The sequence below is a fragment of the Callorhinus ursinus genome, unplaced genomic scaffold, assembly GCF_003265705.2.
Source record: "Callorhinus ursinus isolate GAN/ISIS: 27379988/994484 unplaced genomic scaffold, GSC_fseal_2.0 scaffold1, whole genome shotgun sequence".
Taxonomy (NCBI): Eukaryota; Metazoa; Chordata; class Mammalia; order Carnivora; family Otariidae; genus Callorhinus; species Callorhinus ursinus.
The window spans coordinates 116,913,829-116,935,194 of record NW_027397063.1 but is presented as its reverse complement, the minus strand read 5'-3'; the positions used below and the strand labels follow the sequence as shown (position 1 = coordinate 116,935,194).

Sequence of the window (21,366 nt, the reverse complement as noted above, 5' to 3'; positions counted from 1 at the left end):
GGGCTTTCTCTGGGATCCTGGAGGGAACCCCACCCATCCTCAGGCAGCTGGAAGTGCTGTAGAGTTGATGCTCCCCACCCCGGCGGTCTGAGCCAATGTCTGGGGAGAATTGGCATATAAACACCCCAGCTTCCTTGCTTCCTTTGGAGGAGATAGCTCTTAAGTGTGTGCCCTACAACTGACTTCCAGTGTTTTCCTATAGGATTAATCTCTAGTCACCCATGGTAGTGACTGCTCAATAGTACACTGTGATTGGCTGCCTCACCTTTGTTGTCTGGCTTCCCCCCTCACTGATCCATGTTTCCTTCTTGTCCTGCCTTAGTAAGGTCCCTGGGAGCAGATCTTAAAAGAGGATCTTACTCAAGTGACTTAGTGGGAAGAGGAGAGAGGCATGTAGGATAGGGCAGAGGAAGGGGCCGAGCAAAGCTGTGGTCTCGGTTGGAGACTGGCTTCAGGCTGATCCCTTGGGGACCTCTGGAGTACAAATAGTACCACAGAGTTGGTCCCCCTGGAGTCAAGGGAGCTGGCCATAAATCCCCATTTCAGTTAGACATTTCCTGTGGATTGCCCTGAAGGGTGGGAGAGAGCAGGCCGGTCCTCCTACCTGAGGCAGTGCCCATTTGGTCAAAGGCAATGCTCCAGAAAAGGGCTCAGCTGAGCTGTTGGAAGCCAGCATTCACAGCTGGAGGATGAGGGCACCAGTCAGTAAAGGGGAGCATCCAGTGTACCTCCATATGGGCTCTTATTCTAATCTTTGTCTCAGGATCTGATTCTGGAGTGTGTAATAAAAGAAATTTATCTAGATCTCCAGGGGGGGAAGGGAGACCTCAAATCCCTTGATAGTATATTCAAGTTCCCATCTGTCCATTTGGTCCTGGAGGTCATTCTGGATAATTGGTGGAGTCATTCAGACAGTGAGCCCTTCTCTCTCCATCATTCTTTCTGTGTGAAATGGTATGTCTCCTCCTGGAGTGACCCAACCTCTCTTTTTCATTCTTCTCTGTCAGCTGTAGATGTGGGGCTCTCCGCCTGCCCAAACCCCTCTTTCCCGCATCAGGTCTATGTAGGGAGCACTGATGGCTAAAATGGCATAAATACCCGTTATTACCAACATGGCCAGCTGCTTCTTCAGCAAGCACTTCCCCATGCATTCGTCTGTGGGCAGAGATATCTGTGGCATTGTAGGACTGGCTCTCTGTCTCACCTCCCTACAAGTAGCCTACAGAGCATCCCTCTGGGATGCCCTGCACCACAACCACCTCTGTGGAGCCTTGATACCCGCCTAATCCTCACTAACTCCTGGCCCTAAAGAGCCAGATTCTGTTTCCCATAGTTCCAGTCAGCAGCTGGTTCTGGAAGAAATATAATGCAGGCTACATATTTTCTAGCAAACACACTAAAAAGGTAAAGAAACCAGGTGAAATTCATTTTAATAATTTAATATATTGTGTTATATTATGAACTTAACATGAAATCAATAGAAAAACTGTCAATGAGATACTTTACATTTTTTTCATACTAAATCCTTGAAGGCTGGTATAAATTTCAGTATATTTTATACTGAAAGAACATTTCAGTTTGGACTGGCCCCATATCAACTGCTCAGTAACCACATGTGACTAATGAGAACCATATTGGGAAGCTCAATTCCAAAGGCTCTGGTAGTAAACCTGGCTTCAGCGAAATGGCCTGACCACGGGGTCTAGGCTGGATGAGGAAACAAGCGAAGCCAAGAGTACCTGATGTTCTTGATGGTGTGGGGCAGCTGGGTTGGGGTTGAAGCTGGTGGGTGGTGGTGAGGCATGGGTGTGGGGTTGCTGCAAGCCCGGCAGGTCCTGGGCCAAGAGGGTAATTACCAGAGGGGGAAATCATGGAGGTGGAGCTGTGTCTGGTGCCAGTGACTCTCAGGACGGGGTGGAGATAGGGACCAGGTGCCTCGGGTGGTGAAGAAGCTTTCAAGCCAGTGTTTTGAAGGCCCATGAAACCATCCATGATGCTGGCAGGAAGAGGAGCAGACAGACAAGCCAGGGCACCCATGCTGATGCTATTTGGGGAACCAGGACTGCATTTAGACGGGGTGAGATCAGAGCCAAACTTGCCGGTCTGCGGCTTGTCAATTAATCATTAGAAAAACCAACCATCCTCAGTTCTATTTTTTTCCTAAGATTTCAAAAGGCACAAAGTGACAAACACAAATTTAAGTAGCATGCTTCCCATTGCCTTATCAAGTCCATGGTGTAGCTGTTAAAAAAGGCCCACGTTTTATGTTGACCTCCTCAAAAAGCACTTGTGGATTTTACCATTAATAAGTGCCCTTTGGTTCTCCCTCCAATTAGTTGTGTGATCATCTAACAGTATTTTGATCTGGACTGTATTTCTTGTTATAATGATTAGCATTTCATACCTTGGACTCTCTGTGAAAAGCAAGATAAATTGCCTTCATTTCTTCTCCTTGATCAACTACACATAGCACTTCATGAAGAGAATGATCAGATTGTGCATTCAAGTGCCTGCTAACTGACTTTTGAGCAGAATATATACTCACTTCATTTTTCAGAAGGGTAAACCGAGGCTTCGAAAAATTACTGGACTCGTCCCATTGACTCACTTTTTGAAAAAATGGTAAAACCCAGAATTTCCTTCATAGAACTACATGGAAATGGTTAGTATTGTGGTTTCTAACTCTCACTTTTGGCAAAATTCAATCCTTCAGATGACTGAATTTTGTAAAGAAGGGACTTTGTAATTCACTTCTGTACCCCAGATTCTGACACATTGTATGCATTCAATAAATAATTTTTAATGAATGGATGACTTGTACCATCTCTTCATTTAGTTTTAGATGGTGAAGTCTCTTACTGGTTTAAAAACATTTCTAAGGTTAGTTACTATTTTAAAGCAATAGTTCCTCATGTAGGCTTTTCTAAACAGCAGATTCTTTTTGGAAACAACTCAACACAAACAAAACATGTACACACACAATCAGACGAAGTGAGATACACTCACTGGCACGCGCGTGTGCACGCAGACGTGCGTGTGCTCTCTCGCGCGCGCACACACCCTATGGGAAATCTAATACTGTTTTCTCTCGTTTCTTCTGCAGCTTGCCTTTTCACGGGACACGGGGTCTTGAGGACCTACTCACATTAAGCCCCAATAGTTGCACATCACTCTTTTTACACTTGTATAATCTTTAGTCGTATGGCTGGATCAGGGTTTAGTCTTTTCCTTAATTAATGGCACCTAGGTTATTCTCAATGTTGTGCTATTTTAAAATTTGCTGCACTGAACATCTCTGCGCATGTCCTCCTTATGCGCCTCCGTGGTTTTTTCTCTAGGTTAGTGCTGAGCAGCAGAACAGCAAAATTCATAGAGATGCCCAATTTAGGTTTTCTTAGATACTGCCAAAATGCCCTACAGAATAAAACTGCAATTTATACTTTTACTGTCCATCTGCCCACATCCTTGCCTGCATTTAATATTAACAAACATTTGTTTTTACCAGCCTGTTGGGTGAAAAATTATATCTAGTTCATTTTGAGGAGGTAACTTTACTATGGCAGGTATATACAAAATAATGAATAGAAGTACATATATATGTATATATGCATGTATAGACCTACAATTTAATTATTAATACCTACCACTCAGTTGAATATTGATGTTGCTTTAGGAGCATCTTCCCAATAGTGTGACAGTAATTCATTCATTTTTGCTCCTGTATAAGAATATACCCAAATTTATTTACTTTTTATTTCACAATGATGGACTTTTGAGCTGTTTCCTGGTTTTTTCCTATTAAGAATTGCGCATCTATGAACTTCCTTGTGTATATCTCCCAGTGCACATGTGCATTAAGTGCTGCTGAGATGTACCTCGCTGTGAAATTGCTCAGTCCTAGGGTGTAGTGGAGATCCCAGCTGTGCACCCAAGTCCGTTCTCTCCATCTGCCCACATGCTGTCCAGCCAGACATCTCTCCTGCTGCCCTTTGAGTTGCAGGTGGCTATCCAACCGCGTTCTCACCAAGGGAATCTCAGCAGTTCCCATTCTGCTACTTTGGGATCAGAGCTTTAAGGCAATGAGTGTACCTCCTCCGTGCTCTCTTCTGTCTTCCTACGGCCCCAAACCCAAACGTGGTGGTGACCTAACTTCAACTTTGCAGAAAACAACAGAGTCCTAGATGCTGGCAGCGCAATGACTTAGAAAGAACCAGCTACCTGAATGACCATGAGGATCAAAGTGGTCCCACTGATGGTAAACTTTGGGACCGCTATGTGAGAGAGTAAGGCATTTTTTACCTTGAAGCCCTTTTATCGTTAGTATCTGCGTTATGGTAGACTGTACTTAAGAAAGCACATGTTCAACTTCCCTGAGTGATGCCATACTCCTATTCAGAATGTTTGAACCCACTGATACTCCCACTAGCAATGTATGAAAGCTTCCATTGCTCTGTCTCCTACTAACGCCAGCTGTTGTCTGAAATGTCTGTTCAGATATTTTCCCCTCTTTAATATTGGGTGCTTTTAAAATTATGGTTAAATATATAGCACATAAAATTTGTATTATAACCATTTGAAGTGTAGAGTTCAGTGGCATTAATTATGTTCACAATAGTATGCAACCATCAGCCATCTATTTCCAAAACCCATGCATCACCACCAGAGACTCTACCCATTGAGCAATAACTCCTCATACCTCCTTCCCGGGAACCTCTAATCTATTTGCTGTCTTTATGAATTTGCCTACCTGAGGTATCTCATATGAGTGGAATCATACAATTTTTATCCTTTCTGTCTGGTTTAAAAATCAGAAACACTTTATGAGTTTGTGTGTCATCTTGGTGCAGGTGCCACTCCAATCTCTAGATAGAGAATAATACATTTTTTACCTTGAAATTGATCGTTTCAATTTTAGTATGTGTGCCTCCAAAGAAAGCACTTGGGCACTTTTAAAAATGTTTATTTCTTTTTGGTTCGTAGAAGTTCTTTATATGATCTGGATGTTAATACTTTTTAAATTAAATGGGTGGCAAATATTTTCCCAGTATGTGGCTTAACTATGTTTATGGTGTCTTTTCGTACCAAAGTTTTTCATTTTATGCAGTCAAATGTGTCTATATTTTCTTTTGTGATTTGGGCTTTTTGTGTCCTGTTTATGAAATTCTCCTCCACCCACCCCACATCATTAAAATATTATCCTATATTTTCTTCAAAAACATTTTGAAACTTTTGCCTTTCATATTTGTTTTTGACCCACTGGAATTGATTGTGTTTGGTGTGAGAGGAGCCTAATTTTATTTTTTCAAATTGTCTCAGCAATATTTATTGAATGGTTGATTCTTTCTCTATTTCTTTGTAATGCTTTCCTTGATGTGGATTTTCCATATAACATTGGTCCTAAATCCCTACATCAACTCTATATTGTTTTAATTATGCCCTCCATTCTGTTTGTCTTCAAAATAGTCTTGGTTGTTCTTGCCTTTTGCTTTTGAATTTTGGGTCAAATAGTCAAATTCTTCGAAAATACTATGGATACTTTTCTTGTATTTGCATTAAGTTTATACTTAAAGTTGTAGAGAATTTCCATCAGTTTTCTTACGAACATTGTGTATCTCCCCCATTACTTACATGGTCTTTAAACATTTTATTTATTTATTTGCGCACACGTGAGAGAGAGAGAGAGAGAGAGAGAGCAGAGGGAAGGGCAGAGGAAGAAGGAGAGAATCTTGAGCAGACTCTGCGCTGAGCATGGAGCCTGACACTGGGCTCCATCTCATGACCCTGAGATCATGACCTGCACCGAAATCAAGAGTTGGATGCTTAACCGACTGAGTCTCCCAGGCACCCCTAATAAAGTCCTATTATTTTTTTCCATAGCGGCCTTTTAAAGCTTTCTTTAAATTTGTTCTAAGGTACTTTAGAGTTTTTGTTGCTATTAAAATGCCATATCATTAAAAATTACATTATTACTTTCTGTAGATGTTTAGGGAAGCAATAGATTTTTACATACTGACTTTGTAACCAGCGAACTTGCTCATTTCTCATGTTTGGTCTACTGGTCTGTACAGTCTCTTGGGTTTTCTAGATAGTCTTACTATTTGTGATAATCTTGTTGGTTCTCTTTCTTCCTTATGGCTTTCATTTCTTTTTCATGTCTTAGGGTGGTGGCTAGGACCTGCAGGAAAAAGTTGAATAGCAACAAGGAGAGCAGGCATCCTTCCTTTTTCTTCAATTGTAAAGGGAATACTTCTGATATTTCATCATTAAATGCATTATTTGCTCTGGGGTTTTGGTAGATACCATGTCTCAAGACAAAAAGGATCCTATTTCCCCTATTAAATATTTTTTAAATTGTGAAAAAGTTCTGAATTTTTATCAATTTTTTTTAACTTTTAGAAATATTTTATTTATTTATATGCTAGAGGGAGAGAGCACAGCAGGCGGAGTGGCAGGCAGAGGGAGAGAGAAAAGCAGGCTCTCTGCTGAGCAGAGGCTCGATTCCAGGACCCCGAGATCATGAGCTGAGCTGAAGGCAGAAGCTTAATCAACTGAGCCACCCAGGTGCCCTTTATCAAATGTTTTATCTGTGTCTGTTGAGAGGATTATATAGCTTTTGTCCTTTAATCAGTTAATGAGTAAATAGATTCTCTAAAATTAGACTGTTCTTTTATTTAGTTATATTTACTGTGTTGATGATACATTTATTGGGAGTGCTGATATATTTTGAATTTATTTCCATTATCTTATTTTTTGCTTTATTTATGCTATGCTTTTCTTTACTTATTTTTTTCCTCTCCTACTTTCCATTATATTGATTAATCCCCCCCACCCCAGTGCTTATCTGGAAGTGGTTACCCTTAACAATTTTTTTTCTCTTTTCCTTTTCTGAGAGAGAGTGAGTGGGGAAAGGGCAGAGGGAGAGAGAGAATCTCACGACCTGAGATCATGTCCTGAGCCAAAATCATGATTTGGATGCTTATCCGACTGAGCCACCCAGGCACCCCTACCTTTAACAATTTTAAAGCATGGTTGACTTGACAACATCTAAAACTATCCAATATTTCTGCCTGCTTCCAGAATGGTATCTGGGTTTTAGAACACTTTTAGTTCTTAAACTCCTAACTTAGATGCTGCTCTTATTCAGTATTTCAGCATTATCTTGCTTTTATAAACCCCAAGGATTGACCTACATTGACCTGTTCCTTTACTCATTATTGCTTCATTCATCTTACTTTGCTCTTCTGAGTTCATTTCCCTTATTCCTGAACGATTTTCTTAAGTAGGTCTCAAAGATAGCACCTGGCTGGTAAACTCCCTTAGTCTTGCTTTCAGTCTTGAAAAAAATTTAGCTGGATACAGTATTTTAGGTTACATAACATTTTAAGTTGATAGTTCTTTTCTTTTTTGTACCAAACATTTTGCTACTTGGAAGACAAGTAACTTGTCACTTCGCTCTGATGGCTTTTAAGATTTTTTTTGTCTTTGGTGTCCCGCAGTGCATTACGCTTTGCCTTGTCATGGATATGTTTTTGTTGTTGTTGTTGTTGTTTGTTTGTTTTTGTTTTGTTTTAAAGATTTTATTTATTTATTTGACAGAGATAGACGGAACACAAGCAGAGGGAGTGGAGAGGGAGAAGCAGGCTTCCTGTTGAGCAGGGAGCCAGATACGGGGCTCGATCCCAGGACCCTGGGATCATGACCTGAGCCAAAGGCAGAAGCTTAACGACTGAGCCACCCAGGCGCCCTTAGTCATGGATATGTTTTGTTTATTCTGCTCAGGACTTCCAAAATCTGTGTTTCCTCAATCTGAATAATTCATTTCTTTCATCGGTTCTGGAAATTTATCTGCTTTCTCTTAATATTGCTTATCTACCCCCCCAACCATTCCTTCTATTATTCCCTCCTAAGTATTTGAAAAATGATAGCCTTCCTTATGCTTCACTCATATTTTCAACCTCTTTTTAATTTAATTACATCTCTTTACTTTTCTCCCATGCATTATAGTTAATTTTCTCAGATTTAACTTGAAGTTCAGTGAACCCATTGCGTATACAGAACCTCTTAAACCTATCCAGTTAGTTTTTAGTTTCCTTTTCTATGTGGTTCTCTCTCAGATGTATAGGCTTTTTTTTTATAGTGTCCTATTCTTTTAAATATTGATATTTAAAAGACTTTCTCTGAGAGTTCTATACTCACAAGGGTCTAATCCTGTTTGTTTTGTCTGCTGAGTTTTGCTCATGGTAGATTTATTCTTGTGTTCTGTGATTTTGGATTGTGAGTTCATGTCTGGCAGGGCTTTATCTGTGGAAATCTTGTGGAAAGTGTGCCCTTTTTGCATTTCCTCCTGCCAATCCATTTACAACTAATTTTTTTTAATTGAGTTCTTGCCTGGGGAGATCTGAGATCAAGTAGTATAAACTCAAGTAGTATGAACTCAAACCAAGGTAAGTGAAGGCCTATGATAGGAATTCTGAGGGGAACTGCCCTGGCTGAGGGGCAAGCTTCCTTCCTCTCTTCTGTGAGTAAACGTGGGGAAAAGTTTCTCTCAGTCCATTCTTTCAGTGGAGGTGTTACAACTTGAGGCCTCAGCTTTCTGCCTTGCATTCATTCAAAGCCTAGTTTCCAACTGATGTACATTAAAATTCAAGCTATTAGATTTCCCAGAACAGAAACTAATCCCCACCTACACTGCAGGGTAAGCTCCTACATTTACCATTCAGCTCCTACATTTACCATTCAGGATTTTAGTGCTTCTTTGTTTCTAGGCCCTTGGGAATACTTCCGAGCTTGGCAATGTATTGAGAAGAAGCTATTTTACATATTATTGAGTTCTTCTAGCTGTGTTTAGCAAAATGTTTTGCGGGTTAACTTATAATATTACCATAAATGAAAATTATTCTTTTACTATTTATTTTTCCCTTTGTTTTAGGTATTATTATTATTTTTTTTGCCAACCTGAGTCTTTTATTTTATTTTATTTTTAATTTTTTATTGTTATGTTAATCACCATACATTACATCATTAGTTCTTGATGTAGTGTTCCATGATTCATTGTTTGTGCATAACACCCAGTGCTCCACGCAGAATGTGCCCTCTTTAATACCCATCACCAGACTAACTCATCCCCCCACCCTCCTCCCCTCTAGAACCCTCAGTTTGTTTTTCAGAGTCCATCGTCTCTCATGGTTCGTCTCCCCCTCTGACTTACTCCCCTTCATTCTTCCCCTCCTGCTATCTTCTTTTTCTTTTTTCTTAACATATATTGCATTATTTGTTTCAGAAGGACAGATCTGTGATTCAACAGGCTTGCACAATTCACAGCGCTCACCATAGCACATACCCTCCCCAATGTCTATCACCCAGCCACCCCATCCCTCCCACCCCCCACCACTCCAGCAACCCTCAGTTTGTTTCCTGAGATTAAGAATTCCTCATATCAGTGAGGTCATATGATACATGTCTTTCTCTGATTGACTTATTCCAGCATAACACCCTCCAGTTCCATCCACGTCATTGCAAATGGCAAGATCTCATTCCTTTTGATGGCTGCATAATATTCCATTGTGTATATATACCACCTCTTCTTTATCCATTCATCTGTTGATGGACATCTTGACTCTTTCCACAGTTTGGCTATTGTGGACATTGCTGCTATAAACATTGGGGTGCACGTACCCCTTTGGATCCCTACATTTTTATCTTTGTGGTAAATACCCAGTAGTGCAATTGCTGGGTCGTAGGGTAGCTCTATTTTCAACTGTTTGAGGAACCTCCATACTGTTTTCCAGAGGGGTTGCACCAGCTTGCATTCCCACCAACAGTGTAGGAGGGTTCCCCTTTCTCCGCATCCCCGCCAACATCTGTCGTTTCCTGACTTGTTAATTTTAGCCATTCTGACTGGTGTGAGGTGGTATCTCATTGAGGTTTTGATTTGGATTTCCCTGATGCCGAGTGATGTTGAGCACTTTTTCATGTGTCTGTTGGCCATTTGGATGTCTTCTTTGGAAAAATGTCTGTTCATGTCTTCTGCCCATTTCTTGATTGGATTATTTGTTCTTTGGGTGTTGAGTTTGATGAGTTCTTTATAGATTTTGGATACTAGCCCTTTATCTGATATGTCATTTGCAAATATTTTCTCCCATTCTTTTGGTTGTCTTTTGGTTTTGTGGACTGTTTCTTTTGCTGTGCAAAGCTTTTTATCTTGATGAAGTCCCAATAGTTCATTTTTGCCCTGGCTTCCCTTGCCTTTGGCGATATTTCTAGGAAGAAGTTGCTGCGGCTGAGGTCGAAGAGGTTGCTGCCTGTGTTCTCCTTTAGGATGTTGATGGACTCCTATCTCACATTTAGGTCTTTCAACCATTTGGAGTCTATTTTTGTGTGTGGTGTAAGGAAATGGTCCAGTTTCCTTCTTCTGCATGTGGCTGTCCAATTTTCCCAAGACCATTTGTTGAAGAGACTGTCTTTTTTCCATTGGACATTCTTTCCTGCTTTGTCAAAGATGAGCTGACCATAGAGTTGAGGGTCCATTTCTGGGCTCTCGATTCTGTTCCATTGATCTATGCATCTGTTTTTGTGCCAGTACCATACTGTCTTGTGATGACAGCTTTGTAATAGAGCTGGAAGTCCGGGATTGTGATGCTGCCAGCTTTGCTTTTCTTTTTCAATATTCCTCTGGCTATTTGGGGTCTCTTCTGGTTCCATACAAATTTTAGGATTATTTGTTCCATTTCTTTGAAAAAAGTGGATGGTATTTTGATGGGGATTGCATTGAATGTGTAGATTGCTCTAGGGAGCATTGACATCTTCACAATGTTTGTTCTTCCAATCCATGAGCATGGAACGTTTTTCCATTTCTTTGTGTCTTCTTCAATTTCTTTCATGAGTATCTTATAGTTTTCTGAGTACAGATCCTTTACCTCTTTGGTTAAATTTATTCCTAGGTATCTTATGGTTTTGGGTGCAATTGTAAATGGGATCGACTCCTTGATTTGTCTCTCTTCTGTCTTGTTGTTGGTGTATAGGAATGCCACTGATTTCTGTGCATTGATTTTATATCCTGCTCCTTTACTGAATTCCTGTATGAGTTCTAGCAGTTTTGGGGTGGCGTCTTTTGGGTTTTCCACCCAACCTGAGTCTTTTAAATCAAGAGTCAGTTCATTCATATTTGTTATTGGAAGTGATTACGTACTTTCTTCTAAATTCTTATTGTTTAAACAATAACTTCCCTTGTATTTATTTAATACTTTCCAATTCGTTTTTTAAAAAACATAGGGGTGTATTTTGCTTTTATCCTTTCAGTATTTTCAAAAGCATATATATTTCTTTAAAGTGCATTTGTGAAAACTTTTAACTATTTAAATTGATTTTAAAACAACTTTATTTTTAAAAGGATTTTATTCAATTATTGGAGAGAGAGAACAAGCAGGGGGAACGGCAAGGCAGAGGGAGAGGGAGAAGCAGACTCCCCACCAAGCAGGGAGCCTGACGTGGGGCTCGATCCCAGGACCTTGGGATCATGACCTGAGCCAAAGGCAGACGCTTAACTTACTGAGCCACACAGGCACCCCCAACTTTAATTATTTTAAAACAATTTCAGTATTTGTAAGATTTGAGCATTTAAAAAAAAAAAAACACCTTTTCTGAACCCACCCATGTGAACAAGGAATTTCACATAGCTGTGCTACCCCTCCTTAAATGGCTCTTCTCTTTGTTCTTAATTAATATAGTTCGAGTTATTACATTTAGGTTTTTGTAATTAGAATTTTAACAACATGTATATTCTTTATTGAGACTATTTTTGACATTTCAATTCAATTTATAAGCGGTTTGCAAACATTTAGACTTCGATTTTAATTGATTTTATTGCTTGTCACCAAACCTCATCTGTTATTTGAATATATTTTCAAGTAAATTTTTTCTGAATGGTTGCAAGTTTTCTGGGACCTGAAAATGTAACCAAAAACATTTATTGCTTTCAGTCTGCTGGAAATATATTTTTTGTGTGTCACAAATTTTCCCTCATAAAGCTCTATGGCTCTGGTTCCATTTTCTTTTAGAACTTAGCGTCATGAAGTTAACTATCTTTATTCTACTGTAGGTAATCTATTTGTCCATGTGTGTCCATACATAGATGTAAGATTTCTTTAAAACATCCATATGGTATCTGGTTTTTATTGAGCTGAGATGAGTTTTATTTCTCCATAGCCTGCCAAGACTTTCATGGCATTTGTACCGGTATCTCTTTTAGGAATGCTCCCAGGGACTCTTTCAAGTCCTCAGCCTTTTGCAAGTATGGACACAATTTTATATGTGTTGGTTCTCTATTTTCTGTCTTCCATGTGCTCTCTGTATTCTCTCTCGATGTTTTTCTTTTTTCTGTCCATTTTGTATTCATTCTTGGAAAAATTCTCCAGTCTGTTTTCTACATCATTCATTCATTGCTCAACAGCAACACATCTGCTCTTTACTGCTACACCAATGTGAAGGTAGATCCTGACACTGCGTGATTTTGTTTCCTGAAAATGCTTCTCTCTTTCCCTTCCCTTCTCTCATTCCGTTGTCTTTTCTGCTTAACCTGTTTTCTTGTAAGCTTGCTCCTTTTACATGGAGTTGTCTTCAAGCATGCCAAGAAGCTTCCTGAAAATGTCTCTTGACTGTACAGAGTATCATTTTCAAAGGGATGCTCCTCTCTGGGTCTTGGAGGTGCTGTTCCTGCTCTTTATTCTGAAGTATTCTAACAGACCACGGATGTCTTGACTCTTCTTTACTCTTCCTTGAGACTCATTAGCTCTTGCTCTTTTTTGCTAGGCAGGATGAGTAGACTGGCCTTGGGCCCTCCATCTCTCTCTTGCTTGATGGTTGAATCATCTGTTTAGACCTACACTGGTCTACAACCAACCAATCTTCAATTGCCAGTTGCCAACAGGCTTCATCGAATGTATGTCTGCTCTACTAGGTGGCATCTTTCCCTAACCACCCTCCTGATTCTCCAGTGCTCTGATGTGTCATAGGAAAAACAATGCTCAGAAGGCCGCACAGCTTCCATAGTTATTACTATGCCTGTTCCAGTCTTTTGACCATTCTTCATATCCTGAATACATTGTGTTTTCACCAGCCCATCTGTCTGCCCAGTTGCCATGCTCATTTTTGGGTATAAGAAGACCTTGGGGAAGGGAGGAAGTTGGCTAGGGAAAACAGTTCTTCGTTTGGTGTGAAGCTGAAACAACAAAATTAAGAATATTTACTCCATTCCCCGGTTAGTAGAGACCTTGGGTGTCTGAGTCAGGTATTGAGAGAGAGGGAATTATGACATACCTTTCTATCTATTTCTTTAAAGCAGGTTCTCTTTATAGAGGAGAACTTGGCGTATGTTATACATGTGCTTGATAGGTTGTTCTCCATCCGGCTTCATGTGCCTTATAAGTATTGTCAGTTCCTTCCACATCCTGGCAATTAGGTTGTCTTTCAGTGTTCATTCACTTCGTTAGTGTGAGTCTTCATATTTGTCTGTGTTTGCTGGGATATGTTCCTAAGAAGCAAGGAAAGGCTTGTTGGAAGTCTCTAGCCAGAGGCCATTTTGTACAGAAAGTCTCACAATGCATTTCAATGTCTGTCTCCCCAGGGAGACCGTGAGATCCTTAAAGGGAGATGCTGGGTCACATACATCTCCAGGTCCCCAGCACCTTGCAGGCTACCATCACAGAACTGCTGCACAACACATGTTGAAAGAACAACAGAGAGAGGGAGCTTTTTATTATTTGTCTATTACCCATTGTTAAAATGTTTTAAATGACTCGTAAGTGGTTCACCTGCTTCTCCAAAAAGAATTGAGGACAATGTATCTTGCAGCTTAAAAATCAAATTAAAGGTAGCTTGGGTCATGGAGTGTATAACTAAACCTTTCATTTATGCAGTTAAGTAATATTTAAAAAGAAAAAGATGGGATAAGGGAGCAACTTAATGTCTTCTCATGTACAAGATAGCTGTATCATCATCCTCAGGATGGCTACTATTTTTCTGCGCTCTCCACAACTAGGTAGAAGGAGGAAAACAGGCTCAAACTACAACAAAGGGGATGTAAGTTAATGGTTAGCAGGTCCTTTCTATAGGATAGCTTTATAACATATAAGATTATCAGGGGAAGTTGTACAATTGCATTCACTAGAAATGTTTTTCAACCTTTTAGACAGACTCTTTAGAGGTGGGGGTGAATTGGGTGGCTGCCCCAAACCTTCTAAGCAGAAGAGTTTCTGAGCCCTAGAAGAAGGGTCAAATCACCCTTGGGTTCCTGGGACCCCTTAGTTGCTGGCTCAGAGGTGAGTATCTGTAGCTTTGAAGGAGTGATTTAGTGATATCAAAGAGCTGGGTGATTAATCAAGAAAACAAGTGAGCATTTGACATCACAGAGAAAAACACAGTAGCCAAGGAGATGCTTTGGGGAAAAAAGGCAGCCAGTCTTGGATTGCCCAACCAATGGTGCTTTCAGGGATATTTGCAAATCACAACCCATTTCAAGAGAAAGATCAATTTGCTGCACAGATAAATTAATATTTAACTTGCTCAAGAAAAGTCAATCCCCTGGGTTATTAGAGAAATTAACAAAAGCCCTAAACTGATGCTATTCTTATCTGAGCCATCAGCATGCTCTCAAAGTCATCATTGCTGTTTTCCTCGCCCCTTATGATCTGATGTGCCCCAACTCCACCCCAATCCCACCCTCTCCTTTAACCCCTCTTCCTTCCCCCCTACCTCCTCCTCTTCTTGCCACAGAACCCTTTCTTCCAACAAAACCTGGTTTTGATGCCCCTAAAACAAAAAGCTGCCACAACAGAGGTGAGGTCTGGGGCCCCATCCCCTGATCACCGGGTACTTCCCCACCTGGCTGTCCCCTGAGACGACCGAGAACACAGTTTTAAACACCTGGACAAGAACAGGGACTCTCAAGCCTCGTTGTGCAGCAGAATCAATTGGGGTGGGAGCCATAAAATCATATTTGTGGGCATCCCTACTGACTTAAAATCCTCAGGGGTGAAGCTTGGGGGACTAGAAGACATTAAGTCAGAGATTCTTGTGTAATTTGCCTGGTACAGGTGAAAGACCCTGGCAGAGTTCTTTTTGGGATTCCCGTACTCACGGGCTGCCGGGGTCCTCTGAGGAGTGACGTTTTACATTTGGACAGTGGTCAGTTCTGTCTTCAGCCAGGTCAGGAAGAGCCACTCAGTACCGTCGAAAGAGATGTAGCATGAGACCGTAGGTGTGACCTGCTGAGGGACGTCAAGACTTCCAGGCAGAGGTGGGGTTTAGAAAGAAGCGGAGGGCAGGAAGCTCACCTCACTTCATTTCAGGGTTGCACGTAAATGTCCAGTGCAGTGCGTGTACGCAGAAGGCGCATAAACAGAAGCCATTCCCCTCGTGTTTAACTGCACCATCACCCTTTAACTGTTGCCTTGCTTTAGTCTCCCTCTGACAAGCTACGGCGTCTTTGTCACTCTCTCCCGCTGCACTGTAAGCTCCGTCAGAGCAGGGCCCGCCTGTGGCTGCTGTGGCCCCACAGTGTGGCGAGGGCCTGCCTGGCTCATTGCCCGGCACTCAATAAATATTTGTTGAGTAAGTAGGTGAGTGTGTGACTAGCCAGGTGCAGGGAAAGGGGAGGCCGGGGGTGGGGATGGGGGTAGTGAGGGGATCCGGCTGGCTGAGCAGCCCAGGCCCAGAAGGCAGGTTTCAGGGAGCCCATAGAAAAGTCTGGATGCCCTGCCAGAGGGGTTGGTCTTTCTTTCGCAGACAGTGAGGAGCCACTAGTTTTCTGTGCTGGAAAGAGATAAGATCAAGTTTGGCTTGAGAAAGATTAGTACGGCAGCAGAGTGCAGAAAGATTAGAGGGGGAGGGATAGAAGCCAGGCCACTGTTCAGACTCTCCAGTTGTCCAGGGGAAGGAGCATGGCAGGAACTGGGACAAGCTCACGGGTTTGGGACGAGGGCACTGGAAGGAAGATGGGGCAGAGGTGGACTCTGCCGGACGCGCTTCTCAGAAGTCTGTTACAGAGTTAAGGAGAGAAGAGTCAGACTCATCCATCTGTCCGTGAGCGAGGGGAGGGCTGGTAATAGAGCAGGTGAGGCTGCCAAGGAGTTGTCCATGGACCTAGAGAGCAGAGGTTGCAGGGACAGAGCTGGTGAGGGGGCTTCTTCTGAGGGTTGAAGAGGGAACAGTAAGAAGTGGTAAGACAGGAAGAACAAGGGGACCACGGGAAGGGAGGCTGGTCACTGATGCGGGAGGGTGCTGGGGATCCAGGGGGTGATGGGTAACCGGGGCCGGGTCATTCCCACGGTGACTACTCCAGCGATGTTGGTGGTGCGTGGCAGGGCAGAGGGCAGCTTGCATGGCGTTCGGTGGATGATGAGGGAATGGAGGTGGATGGGGGTCCCACCTTTCAGGGGCAGCGGCAGGGTGGAATGGAGGGTGGGGGGAGAGGGAAGCAGTGTGAGTGAGAGCATGAGGGCGGGGAAAGCAAAGCAGTGTCCCAACAGGGAGAGGAGTCTGGCTGTGACTGAGGGGGTAACAGCCCAAGCAAAGGAGAGGCCACACACACAGGTGGGAAAAGGATTTAGCAGAGCTTGAGGAGGAGGACAGAGAGTGCGCAAGAGGTCACCACATTGACGACTCTGGGGAGGGCTTGGTGGGGCAGAGAGAGCCGCCTTTGTGGCTGTTAGAAGGGGTATCTAACAGGTCCTCCCTGACCCTGTAGGACCAGGCCATCATCAGGTCTGGGGTGGGAGTGATGCGGTGAAGACACCTCTCCAGCACAACATTACAGCCTCAAGGCAGGTCCTTGATCTAGAACACTGGCTATGTCCAGAGACAGGAAGAGAAAGCAGAGCTGTGGGAGCTGGGACCTGGGAGAATCACTCCTACCTCCAAGGCCCTGTCCCCTCATTGCTGCCTATTCAAGTCCTTCCAATCCATGCTCAAGGTCTCACCCACAATTAGGGGGCCTTTCTGTGTGCCTCACCTTGCAAAATCCTATGCTGTCCCTCCTTCCAGTCCTGTGGGGCCACCGGTGTCTCTCACTGGAACTGACTTCTGGGGTCAAGCTGTCTGTGGATGCTCACGGAATGCATTCAGAAGTGAAAACTAAAGACAGCCAGAGACTTGTAAAGGATTAGAGCAGCAGGGAGTTGGACATGAAGCATATCCAGTGCCCTGCACACACTGGAGCAGCCCTCCACACATTCTCTGAACCTCAATCATTCATTCATTCATTCATTCATTCAACAGGTATATGCCATCCCCTTCTATGGGCCTGGCATTGTTCTAGGCACTGGGCTTTCTGTAGTGAACAAAACACACACGAATCCCAAGAATGGAGACCCTCTTTGTTCTAATAAGGAGAGACCCACCAATAAACATAAATGATTTGTAAAAGCCATACCGTATGAGAAGGGGAAGCGCTATGGATAGGAGGGATAGGGTGTGCCTTCGCGTTGCACTATAATGGGTTGTCAGGGTGCATGTCGCTAAGATGAAATAAGAAAAAAAAATGATTATTTAAAGCTCACCCAGTCCTGGTGGGCTATAAGGAAGGGTATGGGCCTGAACTGGCTCCTTCTCTAGGCCCCCTAGGTCCGGGCACGGGGAGCTGGGCGGGCCGGTGCGCTTCTCCGAGAGCACCACGAGGGGGAGCCCGGACCCCTCCTAGCGCCTTCCAAGCCCTCCCGCACAGCCTTGCAAGCAAAAGTTTTTCTTAAACTAACAAAGCCAGTGTAAGGAGGTGCTCGCGCCTGATTGGACGGGGGAATTTTGCAGGTTTGATTCCTTGATTGGACAGGAGGTGTTAGGGGTGGAGAGAGCGCTGATGGTGGGGGATCCCGCTCCCTCCCCCGTCAGTCTGGCCGGCTCCGTCCTCTCGTAGGCTCCGCTGTAGCTCGCAATGTGACACCAGGACGCACACGCGCTCGCGCGCTCTCCCCAGCTCACACTCCCTCGCCCGCTCTCTCACATACACGCGCACGCACACACCCACCTCTCCCATAAACACACACACACACATGCACACCCACACCCACGCGCGCCCGCACCGCCCCACGCGCGCACACTCCCGCCCACGCCCACGCCGCGCTCCGGGGAGTCCGGTCCCAGCGAGAGCGCGAAAGGATACGGAGAAGCCACCGGCGGGGAGTGCAGCGGCGCCCCGGGACGCGGCGCCCTCCCCGCGCGGCCGCCTCGGCTTGGGCTCGGCCTGGGGGCCGCCGGCCGGCGATGGCCCCGGATTGCCTGCTGCTGCTCCTCCTGGCATCCGCAGTGGCCGCTATGGAAGGTAACGTAGCCTACGCAGAGCAAGTTGGCGGCTGGCGGCTGTATCCCCGGGGGCTGCTCGGGCTGCTTCGCGCCGCTCGTCTCCCGCGACCAGAGGGCACGGCAGTGGGGGAGCCCCGGCCGCGGCCGAGCGCGAGGCTGGGGCGGCACCCCTGGCGCGCCCCCGGCTGGCTCTCAGCGCCCGCAGGCGGTTCGCGGAGCCCCTGGCCCCCGCGCCCCGGCGCTCCCGGGCAGCCCGGGTCTCCCGCAGCCTCGGCTTGGCGCCGGGAGCGCCGAGCCCGCTGCATTGCGGTGCAGGCTCCTTAGCTCCGGGGGCGCCGGGCGTTGGGGACGAAGGGACGGCTCGGGCTCTCCGGCCCCTGGAGTGCGGGCGCCTATCGGCTCCCCTCCTGTCCTGGCCACGGATGCGCTTAGGTGGCCGTGCGCCACCTCTCCTTTTCCTCAGCTCGGGCTCGGCGGGCTCCGGGACTCTGGGCTCGGCGGGCTAGCGCTGAGCGCGGGGGCCAGAGGAGCTCTGCCCCGGTGCCCCGAAAGTGGCCGCCGGAGAGGGGCTGAGTTCATTGCCGTACCTCGGTGGTCCCGGAGCCTGTGGAGCTGCACCTTTCCTGGGTCAAGTCGGGGCGAGGCAGACACCTTTATCGCCTCTTGAGCCTGGGAACGGAGATGCGGTGGGTGGGTGGTCGGTCCGGCCGAAATTCGCCCAGCATCGCCTTCGCTTGGGAAGGGAGACTCGCCGGGTGGGAGGCGACGGGCAGCGACACTCCCCCTGCTACTTAGCCTTGGCTGAGCCTCGGGCCGTGGCCGGGCAAGCGCGCCCCGCGGGCACCAAGCCTGGCCCAGCGGGGTCACCCGCGCTCGGCGGCGCCCGCGAATCCCTGTGGGAAATCCCTGCCCCGCTCCCCTCCCCCGCTCCCGCTCCCTGCCGCCGAGCGCGGGCTGCCACCCCTCCTGGGAACGCGGCTGAGCCCGGGAACCGAGCGGAGTTGCCGGGGTGGCAGCAACTGTCGGGGGCTGCTGCGCCGCCGCGGCCGGGCTCGCAGCCGCGCTTCCCGGTGGCCGGAGCGCTGAAACTCCGGGGAGGGACTCCGCGCGGGAGGGACGCGGCCCCTGGCGCCCGCGCCGCCTTCCGAACTGGAGGCTCATTCGGCCGGGCTGCCCCGTCCCTCGCCAAGCTGTTACCGGTTGCCCGGTGGGAAACGCCCCCACCCCGGACGCCGTGGTCCAGCGCCCCTGACCCCTCCGGAAAGCGCTGCCTTTCTCCAGCGGCGCTGGGGCAGTCGGGGTCCCCGGGGCGGGGCTGATTCCTTCCCGGGGTAGGGAAGACCGCTCTGTCCCGCGTTCGTTCTGGTGGCGGCGCGGGGGTGGGACGATTAATGCCTAGAAAGCCCTCACTTGCTTTTCTGAAGATGGGTTTTTTGTCTGCCTCCCGCTGCCCTTCCTGGCTGCTGGTCTTTGTGCGGAGGGGTTGCATTTTGGGACGTGCGAGGACGAGAGCTGTGGGGAGCGCGGGCGACGGACACCCGGGAGCAGAGCTGGTCGGCCGGGTTTGACTTACAGAGGGGCGAGGGCGGGAGCAGTTGAGCTCGGACGAGCACGGCGCTGTACACTTCCAAACCAGGCAGGACAACCTGGGTGAGCGAGCAAGAGCAAAGGGCCAGGCGAGGCTGGACTTGGCAGCGCTGGGCGGCGCGTCCTACCCGCCGCTCTTCTCTCGCGCGCCAGAGGGCCAGGGGCTGGGCCCCGGAGAGCAGATGGGTGCCCACTTTGGGAGCCTGGTCTTGGCACTGGGTCTCCATCGATGAAGGGGGGCACGTGCATGCGAGCAAAATTGTTTGGAGAGCAAGCGCGTGGGAACACACCAGGCGTCTGGATGCCGGCAGTTTCCTTCCTGACCTCTTCTTGGTGAGCTCTCCCCGTCTGCTGGGCTGGAGCTGCCCGAGGGAGGGTGCCCTTGTGCCGGCACCCAGCCCTGTATACGGGCCCTGTCACTAGGTCGCCTGGAGTGGCTTACGTTGTGGGACTTGTGTCCCTTCTCTCGGCACAGCCCCAGAAACTTTGCCAGTAGCTTGGCAAGAGGAGCCTGAGTCTCGGCTGGAAATCTCTCCAGCAAGGGTTAAAAGAAACGCCACATTCAGCAGAATATTAAAGCAGCCCCATCGTCCCTGCTCAGTGCGCAGGGATAGTACACACCATTCACTCCCATCTCTTCTCCAACGAGCGCAGGCAGGTTCATTTTCTCCTCTTCACACACGGAGCTGCCTTCCCGCCTGCCTGGCTGGACTGGGGCCAGCATCATTGGGTTTGTGATGAGTGAGGAATAATTATCAGAAAAGTGGATCAATGAGCTGCTTACTCAGACAGCAGGTCCCTCCCAAACTCTGCTCTGGCTAGGGGCGCCCCTCTTTGCTCCTTGGCCACTTACCGTGTCTGTCTTCTTTCCCTTAGCGAGGAGGTGGGGGGAGCTCTGGTGGAATTGCGCGGGGGGACTTGTGGCCCAGGGCCGGCAGCTGCAAGATCAGGTAGTTCTCAGCCCCGGCCAGGGCAGGAACAAAGGCACAGTGGAAGCCATGGGCCAGTTGGGGACCCTTGGCCAGACAGGCAGACCCCTGTGAGACCCTCTGCCGAGGCGGGAGAAAGGAAGGGGCTGGTTGGCATGGGGTGTGGGAAACCCACACTGAAAGAGAGCCCCCCTTCCCTCCTTTTCCCTCCCCTTCCCGGTTTCTAGCCAGTGGTTTGGCTTTGTGGGGAGAGAGATGCGACTGCAGGGAAAAGGCTCTCTGGGGCTTTTAAAGTCTATTTTCAGAGGAGAACAGGGCAGGCTGGGGGGGAAGGATGCTTCTATCCTCCGGCCTTCCGGACACACAACCAGGCCTCTTAGTCTCCAAACACCTGCCTCTTCAAGCCCATGTTTTTTCACACTGGGTCTGGGAGCTTGTTGAGAACAGGCTGCTGGGGTCTACGGGGGAAGGCCACCATCTGCATTGTCTGAGCTGCCCTTTGGCCTGTGCTCTTCAAAACAGGGTCTGGAGGCCTGGGCGTCTTTCGAGGTGTTTCCGC

The 21,366-nt window shown here is 46.7% G+C and overlaps 1 protein-coding gene across 2 annotated transcripts in view; it reads left to right on the top strand.

The window, feature by feature from the left end:
- Window positions 1-17,866: 17,866 nt before the first annotated feature.
- The window catches only part of EPHB1 (EPH receptor B1), a 425,029-nt gene continuing 421,529 nt past the window's right edge, over window positions 17,867-21,366 (top strand). For both annotated transcript variants that reach the window (XR_012380507.1, XM_073899766.1), the window contains exon 1: window positions 17,867-18,310. Coding sequence is in view for 1 of the 2 variants with exons in the window: in XM_073899766.1 (XP_073755867.1) it covers window positions 18,253-18,310 (58 nt within the window). In the remaining variant the exon portion in view is untranslated. The remainder of the gene's footprint in view (window positions 18,311-21,366) is intronic.